Source organism: Dryobates pubescens, chromosome 8 (assembly GCF_014839835.1).
Source record: "Dryobates pubescens isolate bDryPub1 chromosome 8, bDryPub1.pri, whole genome shotgun sequence".
Taxonomy (NCBI): domain Eukaryota; kingdom Metazoa; phylum Chordata; class Aves; order Piciformes; family Picidae; genus Dryobates; species Dryobates pubescens.
Genome location: NC_071619.1, coordinates 18786988 through 18800450, shown reverse-complemented (window position 1 = coordinate 18800450; position 13463 = coordinate 18786988). Strand labels below are relative to the sequence as shown.

The window sequence follows — 13463 nt, the reverse complement described above, 5'->3', positions numbered from 1 at the left end:
CTTTGCTGCAATATTTGGTAAACCTGGGTTGCTTTCCAAATTCAAGCAACCAACCAGGAGAGAGATTCTGTTTCCTTATCCTTACCATTTCTTCCTATCTCCAAACCAAACTGCAGTATGTGTAACAAAACCATGGTTTACCTGCTGTGTCACCTCTGCTGGTGTCAAAAGATATTTTGATCAAGGAAAAAAACAACAACCAACTGTTCTTTCTTTTGGTTGTGGGGTCAGTGTGGCTGTCCCTGGGAAAGCCCATATACGAAATCATATTCTCCACAGTCATGAGGGACATAGAGTCAGGACATTATCCTAAGCACTAATGAAAGTTTCCAGCTTAATAAAGACACAATGAACTTTGGAACCTGCCTGGCCAGGATCACCCTAGTGTCTAAGCCTCTGAGTAGGCTGGCTCGTACCTGGTGAATGGGATTTGTGCCCTCAAGGCAGTGGGCTGGAAAGCTGCCTCAGGGCTGTAGGCTGCAGGATCCACTTCCTAGGAGATGGCAGAAGCCAGTGTCCTGTCCAGCCTACCTCGTCGAGCAGGCCCTCTGCTCTGGACTCCCCAGTGTGGTGGGTAGGAGCAGAACAGCTCCTTCCTTGGCTTTGTGAAATGCAGGAGCAGTCAGCTGAGGTGATGGTGTTTGGAGGAGTAAACTGGCCTGCACGTTTGGGAGCTCTTTATAGGGACAAGGGGATGGTGAACACGTGGGAGTAATGGGGTGACCTCTCTCTTGCATGGCACTATCTGGGGCACTTTTTGCGACAACTGTGGTCCCGATGAGGCGGTCACTGGCTCCCTCCTCACACACGCCTACAGCTGCCCCAGCAGCTCCCTCAGCGGCACCGGACATCCTCGCACGTACAAGAGCATTGTAGAGGCAGAGCAGGGGACGAGTTGCAGAAAGGAAGACTTGAAGGGCAGGAGGAGACGGAGCCCCAGGCTGCAAGAAGAGGTGAAGCAGGGCTGGAGAGCCGTCGGGGACCAGGAGAGGCGAAGAATCTGCCCGAAGGCTTTTCCCATCTTCCGGGCGCGGTCGGGAGCGCAGCATCGTCAGCCCAGCGCTGCCCGGGCACTGCCGCCGGCGCGGCCTCCAGCTGCCCTGGGTGCTCCCAGCCGCTAGGTGGCACCACCGCGCCTGTTTCCGCCCCGGACGCGGTCCGCCCGCCCAGCGAGGGGCGCAGCCCGCGCTGCCGCGCGGAGCCTGGCCACGGCGCCTCTGTGGGCCGAGGGGAGCGGAGCCTAGCTGCGGCGCTTCCCGTGCCTGCCGTAACCAGTGCTTGAAAGGCAGGCAGTCAAGGCAGAGACTGAGTCCACAGCCATCTATTTACGTCAGCCCAGGTTTTAATTTCTCCAGCAGGTATTTGGATATTCACATCATAGAATGATTTGGACTGGAAAGGGCCCTGAAGGTCACCTTGTTCCAGCATCCCTGCCACGAGCAGGGCCGTTTTTGTCTGGACTAGGTTGCTCAAAGCACCATACAACCTGGCTTTGAACAATTCCAGGGAGGGGGCATCCACAACTTCTCTGGACAACCTGTGCCAGCCTGTTCTGTTCACCACTCCCACGGTGAGGAAATGTGATGTTAACGACTAATCCAAATCTATCCTCCTGTCTGGTAAAGAATCCCTCCTCGTCTTTCCAGTGGGGACCCTTTAAGTGCTGGAGGGCTGCTGAAAGGTTTCCCCACAGCCTTCTCCTCTCCGGGCTGAACAACCCCAACTCTCTCAGCCTGTCCTCACAGGTGAGGTGTTTCAGCCCCCTGACCATCTTTGTGGCCTTCCTCTGAGCCTACTCGAGCAGATCCACGTCTTTCTTATGCTTGGGGGTCCTCAAGCTGGATACAGTACTCCAGGTGAGGTCTCACTAGGTGAAAAACGCAGAATCGCCTTCCTCAGACGGCTGATGACATTCCTCTCAGTGCAGCCCAGGATGCAATTTGCTTTCTGTGCTGACTCACATTCAGTTTTTCATCCACCAACACCCACAAAGTCTCTCCCTTCAGGGCTGCTCTCAAACCACTTACTGCCCAGCCATGTTTGGGATTGCCCCAGCCCAGGTGCAAGACCTTGCACTTGGCGTTGCTGAACTTCTTGAGATTTGCATTGGCCCACCTTTCAAGCCTGTCAAGGTCTGTCTGGATGGCCCCCCTTCCCTCCAGTGTGTTGACCACGCCACACATCACCGGCAAACTTGCTGTGAACTCCAGTCTGTATTTTGGAGCTCTGCTGAGAGACCATGGTAAAAGCTATCATGCACCAAGCAAGAGACAAGAAGTCTTCATTGTATTAACAATAAGAGACTAACCAAGGACAATGTTGTACTGCTTTTTCAGCAGAACAGGTAAAGACTGATGGCAGCCACTGAGAAAACAGTTTGGTGCACTCCTTGTTAGCCCTCAGATAAAGACAGCTATAGGGAAAAGGATTACACAAGTCATGGTGATGACAGCGACTAAAAGTCTGGCCTTGAATAAGGAAAGTGCAAATAAGATAGTATTTAGATAAATGGGAATTTTTCAGACCATCTGAACACGGTGAACTTCATGCAAAGCAATCCCAGGAATATTTGTTTTTATCTATGAGAACTACCGGGGAACAGTGAGGCATGGAAAGAGTGTAAAATGCAAGCTTTGTACTTCTCTTTCAAAATGGAGGTCAAAAGGCATTTACATCCACCCACCCACCACCCCAGAAATGCTGGAACAGATAAATCTCACTACTTGTAAGCACTACTTGTGAGCAGATGCCAAATGGACATGTCAAGAACAGAATCTGGTCAAAAGAATCTGCTTTTCCTCTATGACAAGGTAAGGGCATGAAAAGGAAGAGCCTTGGCTACTATTTAAATGGTTCTTAAGGATGGTGTAGATGGAATGTTGGCTAGGTACAAAACTAATTAATTAATTATACCCAGAGCATTATCTACAGTTCACTGTTAAAAAGGAAGAGGTCTGTTAAGTTCAGGGGCATCTGTTCTGGGTCTGGTGTTATTCAGCCTTCCCATTAATAATCTGGCTGATGGAAGAGAAGGTACACTTGCTAAATCTGTATAGTGGGAAGTATCCAGTGACAATTGCCAAACAGGTCTTTAAAATCATCTGCTAAAAATCACCTGCTCAAGGAGATACAGGCAGGGAGGTACTGGGGACTTGTGAGAGAGGTAGGTCCTGAAGGTCTGTGTTTGTGATGGACCAGAGAGCATGATATCCATGTCCTAGCCCCATGGGGAGGGAGCCAAATGTGGGAGGCTGTTCTAGCTCATCTGCATCAGGAAGGCAGGTGGCATTTAGAAAGCAGGGGACCTTTCCCAGAGCTCTCTTCTGCCAACTTCCTCACTTCATTATTTACTGTTGTCCACTTCTGGTGTCTGCAGATTTTTAGGTTTTCTTGAGGTGGTGTGCATTATTAGGTAGCATTTCACAGAGTGGTCTCAGCTCAGAGCTGGTGTGTGCTTTGCCATCTGGTTTAGATCTTTCATGAGGCAATACCTCTGACTGTAGAAACAGATTCCACCATTTCCTCTGTACAGGATTGGAAAGGAGAAACTTGAACCAACTTAGCCAGCCTGCAGAGCCACTGGCCACACATTTGCATGTACCAGTTGCCTCATATGGGTACTGACCGTGTCTATCCTGCTCAGAAACAAGACTGGTGTGGTGTAACATTAATCAAAATGACTGTCTGATAAACCAGCATCTAAACTAGGTCTTGACTACTCCCCACTAGCTCCAGTCAGGAGAACCATGTACTGGACTTGGCCATCTGCTTCGTGTATTTGGCCATATCTTTCATCATCTGAATGCTGCAACAGTCAGCAGCAGCCTACCTTGTACACCCCCACCTGAGCCTCATCTTTTCTGAGAGACAGCTTCACAAGCATCATAGCAACGTAAGAACCACCAAAGCTGCACAGAAACTGCTCAAAGAAAAGAGCAGCTGCTAGAGCAGGTTAGAAGGGAAGGAGGAGCTCATGTCGCTCTTGGCTTCAGCTGGGGAGAAGGGAGAATTTTCCTTCTCTCCCTAGACACATCACCCAAGTTAAAGGAAAGCTGTGTCTCCCTTCGTTTTTTTTCTCCAGACAAAGCCATGTCTTTATGAAAGATGCTTGTTCTGTCTTTTCCACATTCTGAGCTGTGCTTGAGGCCAGCATGGGGCAGAGGAGCAGGGTAAGTGGAAGAGGTGTAGGGGAAGCAACAGGTGTTTAAAGAGCTCAGCCTCTTCATCAAGGAGTAGTAGAGGAGTGTGGCACCACCTGGCTTGGGTTGTCAAGGAGAGGAGTTGAACTCAACTGAGTGAGTTGGGCTCAGTGGAGAAGCCCAGGCCCTTCTTTCTTGCCTTATGGGAAAGAGCTATGATGGAGAAGGGAGTTAAGCACAATTGTACCAAGATAAGTATGTGTTTGGTGGGAAGGCTGACGAACAGAGACGTCAGCACAGAATGGAGGCTAACTGCCGCAGCTATTTCAGCAGCACTGGTAAGATCCAGGTTACAATGGCCTTGTCTTAGATGTGCTGTATCTGTTTTAAATCTTTGTGCTTTGAGTGCATGTTACAGAGGTTTGTGCTTCCAGTGGTAGATGGTTCAGTGCAGGGTGATTTGGCTCCCTCATTTTGGATTAGATCAAAGAATAATTTTGTTACAGTGACATTGGGTTGACACCTGTGATTGCTTTCAGCATCTGCTTATCAATACCTTCAGCAGTGCCTGCTCCCCGTGGAATAGGCTTTAGCAAAGACCAAGTGGCTCATGTTTTTCTTGCGAGACCTCTTACTGTGAGCTAGTGAGGATCCCTTCTTAGCAAAGAACTTGCTTTCTCTTTGCATGCTAAGAACATTGAAGAAACCAGGTTTATGCCAGTTTGGTTGTTCCATTCATCCAAGTAAGATAGTTTGTTGTGGTGATGTGGTTTGTTTACTATTCTTCCTAAGAGAAAACAAAATATTTGGATTGGGCTTCCCCCTTGGAGCATGTGCCTGGTGAAGGAAAAGGGAGCTGCACTAGGTAGGGATGTCCGGCTCACCTGCTGCACATGGGTCTTCCTTAGGCCCTTGTAGGAAAGTGCTGCATCCCTCTGCACTGGCAGAAGCAGCTGTCCTCTTGGCACATGTATGTGTCAGAAAAGCCACCTCTGTTTTACAGCTTTCCCAGCAGAAACTGCCAGTAGGGCAGGTTGCTGCAGCTGGCCTCTCCCCTGGGGACCACTGTTCAGAGTGGAAGTGCCTGGAAGGGCTCCCCTGCTCTGGGCTGCTGGGAGCCCAAAGGCACTGGTCCCACCCAGAAAGGTGGGGAAGCCTGAACCAGCAGAGGCTCAGCCTTTCTGGGTGGGTGCATGATGACAAAGGAGCAGGGAGGGGCTTGTCTTCCCTTTGATATTGTGCCTGTGGACTTTTGCTGTCCTCAGAATCCAGGTATTTGATTTCTGAGTGACAATTATTGCTCTCCCCACACTTCAGGGCCCTGTTCAGACATAGACTGCCTCGAGTGTTGGCACCCAAGGACATTCACTTCTGCCTGAGCTGCTGATGCTTGATTTCTGAGTCCAGATGCAGCTTCATGCTCTCAATAACCAGACAGGTGGAAGTCTTAAAGGGATTGTGCCAACTTTTATTGTATTATCTTTCTTTTGGAAATGGGATTTGGAGAAGGGAAAGGAGAGAAGTGTGCAAAGGGGAGCTGACTGTTGCAAAAGGAGATACTGTGGGTGTACACTGGCAAAGGTGTTCCTGTCTGACTGGAAATGACTGAAGCAGTAAAGTGTGACAGGCAGGATGCCACCTCACTATTTGTGCTTGCTTTATGGGATTTTTGGTTTTAAAGTCTACTTTGTAGGTTATTTCATGTACAAAACAAAACCCCCCATATTTTAGTGTCTACATATGTATTTGCATATATATAAGATATATATATATACACACACACACACACATATTTTATATCCTTACAACTCCTTGTTCCTAAAGGCTTCAAGTCTGAAGGTCCATGTGTATATATGCATTATAAAAAGAGATACCAATCATCTGAGATGAGGCTTTCCTTACTGGCTGTGTGAGGGTCAATGAGGCCCTGGGCAACCTGGTCTAGTTGAGGATGTCCTTGCTGACTGTGGGGACATTGGACTAGATGACCTTTGGGGGTCCCTTCTGGCCCGGAACATTCTATGATTCTACAGGTAAGTGGACAAGATGCCTTTAAATGAAATGTTGCACATATGCATGGAGAAGGAGTCATCCAAGCCCTGAATGGCAGCCTTCTCATTGCCCTCTCCCTGGCTGTTACCTGCAGGGATGGCATCTGGCTGCTCATACTGTCCTGGGGATTTGGGGACTTCACACCTGTGGGTCTCAGAGGGGCAGATTGAAACACACTTGGTTCTGCTGCCCCTGGGTCAGGAGCTACACTGTCAAGGCTCCTATTTCCCAATGGGGATTCCAGTAGACTGTTTTGGTTTCTTTACCATGAAGGAGGAGGTTTGGTGAGCAAGAGGGGAAGGATTTTGGGAGGGGAAAGACAGTCAAAATTCACCATACAATAGTTAGACAAATCTTCATAGAGGTCCGTCTGCCTGCTCACCACTCGCTTGCTCTCTTGCTGTCTAGTGTTCACTCTCATTCTCTGCAGGACGAACGCTGTTGTAGGGCTAAAGGTCTCCTTTTGTCAGGCTAAGGTCAAGTCCCTGGTTGGTGGAGTTGCAGCCCTTCATACGGGCCTGTCCACAGCATATTGGCAAGGGCTCAGATTGGAAGCTGCCGTCTGCACCGCTGGGTAGGTGAAGTTAGTGTGCTGCTTGGCCTTCAGCCGCAGACTGGCCAGGCTGGAGTTGCATGTGTCCCTGTACATGTAGGGGCTGGCTGTTGAGGCATAAGGACAGGCACTGGATGAGACAGCAGAGTTGAGACTTGGGCTGTTCAGGTTGTTGATATTTCCCAGGTTGTTGAGACTGGAGGCTGGTACTCCAGTCACTGCGGAAGGGACCATGGATGAAGGCATGGTCATTGAGGCGATGGAGCTGGGTGGGGAGAACATGGGCTGGGAAGAGAGGGGACTGACATTCATGGAGTTGAAGAATGGGAAGCTCTTGGCTGAAAGTGGGCTGGTGGTGAGCCCCTTGGTGGCCCAGTTGTTGTAGGAATAGCTGGAATACATGTCGTCGTAAGGCTGCATCAGTCCGTTGAACTGGGCTCCAAAGCTGTTCTTGCAGAGTTCGGCCTGTTGGTTCCTCTCCCGTTTCCTCCACTTAGCTCTGCGGTTTTTAAACCAGACCTGCAACAGATACAGGGAAGGAATGGGTATCACTCTGGGCTGTCCCTGGAAGGGGCCTTGCCACAGTCTCTTTCTCCAGCAAGGCAAGACCTATAGAAGGGCCAAGGATGTTCCCAGTGACCTAGGAAGCTGAGCATCAGGAAAGGGTTTGCAGGAAAGTGCCTGGGCTGCAGGATCACACCCCAGGAAGGATCACCACCTAGATCAAAAGCCAACCACTGTCATTTTGCAACACACAGAATAACCCACCTCACTCAACAAAAGGACACCCTTTGTATTGGGAAAAGGAAGGAAAATACTTGCTGTATTTCCAAGTGACCACAGCTCAGGGGAGGGCTTGGGATTCTGTGACCTGGGAGCAAAGTATTTGGTGAGAGATGCTGAGTGGAAGAAATAACCTCTTTTGTTCTGACTTCACCTTGGGACCAGCTGGGAGTGGGGTGTTACAAGTCTGTCTTCTAAGAGGAAAATCTGGTAGTGTTGGATGGACTCAAACAATATAACTTCCTAGAGCATGGAAGCTGCTGGAAGGCTATTCAGAGTGCTGCTAACTCATATTTCTAGTAGCAGAGAGAAGCTCTCATTCCAGCTGGAGCACTGCCATGCTATGCCTGTGACTGCATAGTAGTTTGGGAACCCCAAAGAGTGCCCTCCAGCAAGGCTAAGGCTGGGGGATGATGGCACTGCAAGCAAGGGGTCTGCTGGGTCAGGGCACTCAGCTGGTGGGGCAATCTGGGGCAGAGCCTGGGCTCTGCATCTCACTGTGTTACTGCAAGATGGCACTGGATAGGGAAGGTATCACCAGCACGGGCTCTGTGTGTGAGTGTAGAACTGTGTGAGGTGTTTCCAAGATGGACATTTTCTGGCACCCCTAATTCCTTCCTTGGTTTGGGGACAGGTCTGTGGCTTGTAGCACAGTCAGCTTCCTCCCCACAAGGTTTGGCCTGGGAAGAAAGGTGGGCTGCAGTCCTACCCGGACTCGTGCCTCTGTTAGGTTGGTCCAGACTGCAATCTCTTCCCTGGTGCTCATGTCTGGATAACGGTTTCTCTGGAAAGTAGCTTCCAGCTCCTGGAGCTGCTGGCTAGTGAAGTGTGTCCTCTGCCTTCGCTGCTTCTTCTTGAGTGAGCCTTCTTCAGTGTTGGAGTCGTCTGTCTGGTTTTGCTGGGACTTTTCAGTGTCTGCACAAGAAACAGAAAGATGGGAGAGATCCTTCAAGTTAACATGGGTGCTTGGATGCATTTGAGGAGCAACAAGTATGTGCTCAGTGAGGTCCCCCTCCACCACAGCCACCAGCAGCTCCAGCCACACCCACAGGTGTCTTCCTCCTCCCTTGTGATCAGGCATCCAGTCTGCACCAAAACCAACAGCCCTTTGATGCAGTACAGCTTGCCTTTATTTACCCTACTGTCATGAATCTCAGCTTCCAAGTGACTGGATTTGGATTTTCCAAACTTCTGGTCTCTAGTTTTCATTTGTCAGTTAAGATGGGTCACAGTGGCAGAACTTACCCATGCCAGCAGTTTCCTACTCTGCTTAAAACTCTCTGCCTCAGGTGCCCATTGGAGAAACAGAATGGAAATTGCCACTTGCAGCACAGCAAGAGATCCAGCAGTGGTTTTGTGGACAAGTGATGGGAAAAGGCAAACTGCCAGTGACAGCAAATTGAGGGGCTTAAGTAAACCTGAGGAGCACAAATTTTTATCTTTCATTTTTACTCTCCTGCTGTCTTACTCAGGAGCACATATTTTTATTTTTAAGAAGCAGAAAAAGACCTCTCTTAGACCTTAACCATGACAGCATCTCCCTATCCTTCCACCACTGCTCTCCTCATTGACTGGGGATGCCTCTCCTAGAGGCAGCATCTTTCATTTTGTTGCCCCTTAAGTGAACATCTTTAAATTCTCCAGTGTTCATCTTGGTATCTAACTGTTCAGCCTCCTTCAAGGCATTAAGTTGAGGCCTTAATGCTGATCTTTGGGCTGCTGTGGCTGGAAATGGGCAGCCAGGTACTTCCCTATGCCACAGCTCCTCCTAGGGCTGTCAGTACTCTGCAAATGGGCAAAATGCAAATATAGTTATACACCTTATATTTGAGCACTGGGGCAATCTATGTAGCATGTTCAATCATAACCCTCTCCCTGCTGTTCCTGGGAAAATACTCCTTGTACCTGCCTTCCTCCAAAGAGAGCAATGCTGGAGTTACAGAGAGCAATGCTGGAGTTACAGAGAGCAGCTGCAGGAAAGGCACTCGCTTTTCATGGAGGGAGGCCTGAGTCTCTTCAGAAAAGGCTTGTTTAAATGGGCATGCTTTGCACTGTGGGCTCCTCACAGGCTCCCCATCTCTGCTGCTGTGACACATTTAATGCTATCTACCAGCAGGAAAGCTAAAGCAAGGAGAGCAAGCTGGCTATTGCTCATGACGACAGAGTGCAAGCTGGTTCTGTTGAACAGGAAGGTGCTGTCTCCCATTCCCACAACCAGGTTGTGTTTCTATCCAGGGTGCACCCACACAAGAATTTTTTTTTTTCAGGTGCAATCCTTAAACACCCAAAGCCAGAGGACCTGAAAAGTGGAACAGTAGGAGTTGGCTGTGGTCTCATGGTACTCTCTTCATTCCCATAAGTATTTTCATGTGGGGATCCCATGTTCAGATAACTCTTGGAAGCATGCTCTTAATGTGGATCTTTAGAATAGTGTTTCTTGCCAAGGAAATAAACTTGGTTTCACTAGCTCAGTGCTCCAAGCCTAGTTGGAAGAGGGAGATTCCTGCATTATCCATCTTTAAAACAGAATAGAAGGGGAGTGATGCCACTAGGTCTGAGATAGTTATTAGGAATGGCTCAGTACAGAAGGGACAACATTTGGTTTGTTTGATCATCTGCTAAGTCTGGGTTAATTAAGAGTGCAATACATATGGGGATGTGATCCCACAGGAGCCCCTAACAAATGCAGATTTCCAGAAGGGCTGCTGCCAGACAGGAGTCTGTGCCCTGACTGGGAGCTCCTGCTTGGGACTGCCCTTCTTCACATAGGATGAAATTAGACTGAGAGGGAAGGAGAATGCAGGTAGCACAAGCATATGGGCTGCATCTGGGGGGAGGAGCTCACCAAGTCTCTTGCTTTGCTATTCACCTTCTTATTACCTTCTGGTGTAGAAATTCCCATGAACTTTGTGAAGTCCAAGGAGATGTAGGAATCCTGACTTTGAGCCTGGAAAAATCTCTGCAGTGACATGTTCCTCTTACTGTCCTCTCTGTTTAAATATCTGCTACCTGTGGACCTTCCTGAGAATTGCTTATAGGGAGTGTCATCTCCATTTCTGCTTCTTCTCTAGGCAATGTCCTCTGTAAATGGTGCAGACCTTGGGCATTGCAGTGGGGACCAAAAGCATGGAAATACAAGGAAACAAGGGACACTGCAGGACAGACCTGGTGGGTGCCCTGAATTCATGCTGAGAAGCAGAATATGGGGAGCTGCAGAGCAGTTTCTCACCTTCCTCATCCTCACTCTCCCCTGACTTGTGCTGCCTGATGAAAATTAACAGAAGAGGGTGTCACAAACCATGCCATGCCATCAGAGGACACTTGGGATCTTCAAGAGCTGAGCCCAGACAAGCAAGGTTTGTGCTCCCCTCCTGAGTATCTCTTACTCTGTGAATGAAGGAAACAGAGTCAAGGAGGAGTAGGAAGGTGCTCTCTTTAGGAGAGGCAAGAAGTGCTAGAAGCACAGCTCTGCCCCTTTGTGGGCAGACCTTGGTGGCTTACTCTGCTCTGCCTGACACCAGTGACGTGTGGCTGTCATCAGCCTCTCTGGTGTGAATGCAGAAGCTGCCAGCCTCTTTGTGCAGGTAGTGCTGGCAAACACCACCTCCCAGAACCATTTTCTTTCTAGGCTGTTTAAGACAGTGGGGAGTGACATAGTCAGGCACCCAGTGTTTATTGTCAACCCAAAATAGGTCATGGAATATATCTCGTGCACGTTCTCCCACTCAATGAATGACTGCAGTCATAGCTAGAATTAGCTGCTCATGCCTAATGTTAAAAAAAGTCAGCTCCCAAACTGGCAGTTCTGTGGCATGCCAGGGTGGGTTCAATCAAGAAGGCCACTTGAATGGAGATGACCACCGTGCATCCAAAGCAGCTGAAAAGGAGCCACTGAGCTTGGGGATGTGCCCAGCTAAGGTACGCGTGCAGTGGGGAATCTGGCGGGGGGATTCTCTGACCATAGTTATCCTGCTGTAACTCCCCTCACGATACTTACTCTGGGGAATTTTAATCTGCAACATTATGCTTATTAGCTTTTGCAAGCAGGTGAGTCTGGAGGCCTTACACAGGGAGCAGCAGACTGTCCCCAGCCCTCACCTCCCTTCATGATGGCACTGGCAAGAGGCAGCTTTGCATTGTCTTGCCACATCCAGAGCAACGAGGAATGGAGTGGACATAAACCAGACACAAAATCCAGGGGAAATCATAGCATTTCATAGAATCAGAGAATGGTAGGGGTTGGAAGGGACCTGTGAAAATCATTGGGTCCAACACCCCTGCCGAAGCATTTGGTAACTGACTTCTGAGCAGGTTTAAGTGGTGAAGTTTCTTCTTCAGAGCATGATACAGAATACAACAGGATTAGGGGTTGTCCAACTTTGGAAATGGTCAGTGGCACCTCCTTGGACAGCAGCAGCTCACTGTGGAGCCTTGCACCAAGGCACAGGTGACCAGGCTTTTCCAGTTAAAGCATGGGCAAGACACTATTTCAACTCCTTCTAGTAGCCTCAACTTGGAAATTTGAGCACAAGGTTAACCCATAGCATGGAAGCTTCAACCTAAGCAATTTAGGTTGTGGTACAAGAGGAAGCCCAGTCTGTCCCTGGATGCACCACTGCTGGCTCCTGCAAACTACTGACTACTCACATCCACCCACAAGAACAGGTTGGCAGTTCTCTTGCATCCTGAGCCTTGTACTCACCACTGTGATCCTGCCCTTTGCAGCTGTGCTCGTGTTGAGGGGTTCCAGAATCTGAGAGAGACAAGGCTGGGCTACGAGCCTCTGCGTCTGCCAGCAGGTTGAAATCCATGGGGCAGGGATGGGTGGCAGAGTAGGAGGAATCTGAAAAAGCAGCAGGGTGATTAGGGAGATGAATCTGCCTGTGTGACCTCTCCCCACCTTCTCCAGGAGGCACTTGCCAACCCTTGACGGAATGTCTAGGAAAAGCAAAGGATCCCTGTGTGATCCTTGGACACTTTGAGTTTTCTGGCTAGAAAATGAACATTCCAGGCCTTCTGCTGAGCTTCCCTATAAATCAAAAGTCATCTAGTGACACTTCTATTTGCAGCCTTCAGAGAAAGAGCCTCCAATTTATAGGTGACATTCAGACTGAAATAGCAACGCCAGGAGCATGCTGTGTAACGGAGATCTGAGGAAGTGGTTCTGAGCCAGCCAAGGGCTGTTAGCACCTTCCCCAGACATCCTACCTCTCCCATCCTAACTGCCGAGCTTCCCTCCTCTTTTTCCCCTGCTTCTCCACAAATGAGTCAAGCTCAGGTAAACCTGCTCAGAGAGCACTAATGCAGAGGTACATGTACACATCCCAAAAGAAAACCACTGCTGTGCATGGCACTGAGAGGAAACCACATCTGCCTGCACAGTCACTGGCATAAGCAGGGACCCAGGCAGTGCAAGTGCACTCCTTTGAGGTACATAAGGACCTCTGGAGCCCAAATTAACATGGGAATCACATTACACACCCTTGGGTGCCTGCAAATGATCTTGGCTGCAGCAATAGCTCACTTCCAGCCTTAGGTCATTCTGCATGAAGGTTCCCCATGTCCCCTGAAGTGACTGTCCTGTGCTTGTAAACCACTTCCCCTGGCTGAAAGCATCCCAGCTAGGAAGCTGGCAGTGCTGCTTTTCACCACTGGGACTCCGCTACCACCTCTTTCCACACCTCTCTGTCCCAGAATCAATTATTCTCCTCATAATCTTCCAAAGAATCTCCATATTCTTCACCTGTATTGCCCAGAAGAGATTGGCTGCGAGCACCACTTTGTTCTGGACCACACTGAATGCTCACGAAGAGGCAGGCATGAAGCATTAAGTGCTGCAAGCCCAGCCACATCACCTTATAATGGTGCTGACCCTGTGATAGCCCCTAATATGACTTTCAGATCATAACTCTGATGTGTGCAGTCCAATGGACTGT

General features: G+C 49.3%; 1 protein-coding gene across 1 annotated transcript; it reads right to left on the bottom strand.

Annotated features, from left to right (window-relative positions):
- Positions 1 to 6699: 6699 nt before the first annotated feature.
- Positions 6700 to 12338, bottom strand: PITX3 (paired like homeodomain 3). The gene is made up of 3 exons (XM_009897673.1): positions 12230 to 12338; positions 8237 to 8442; positions 6700 to 7263 (listed from the first exon to the last, which is right to left on the bottom strand). Exons 1-3 carry the CDS (start codon positions 12336 to 12338, stop codon positions 6700 to 6702), a joined length of 879 nt encoding a protein of 292 aa, XP_009895975.1.
- Positions 12339 to 13463: the final 1125 nt, after the last annotated feature.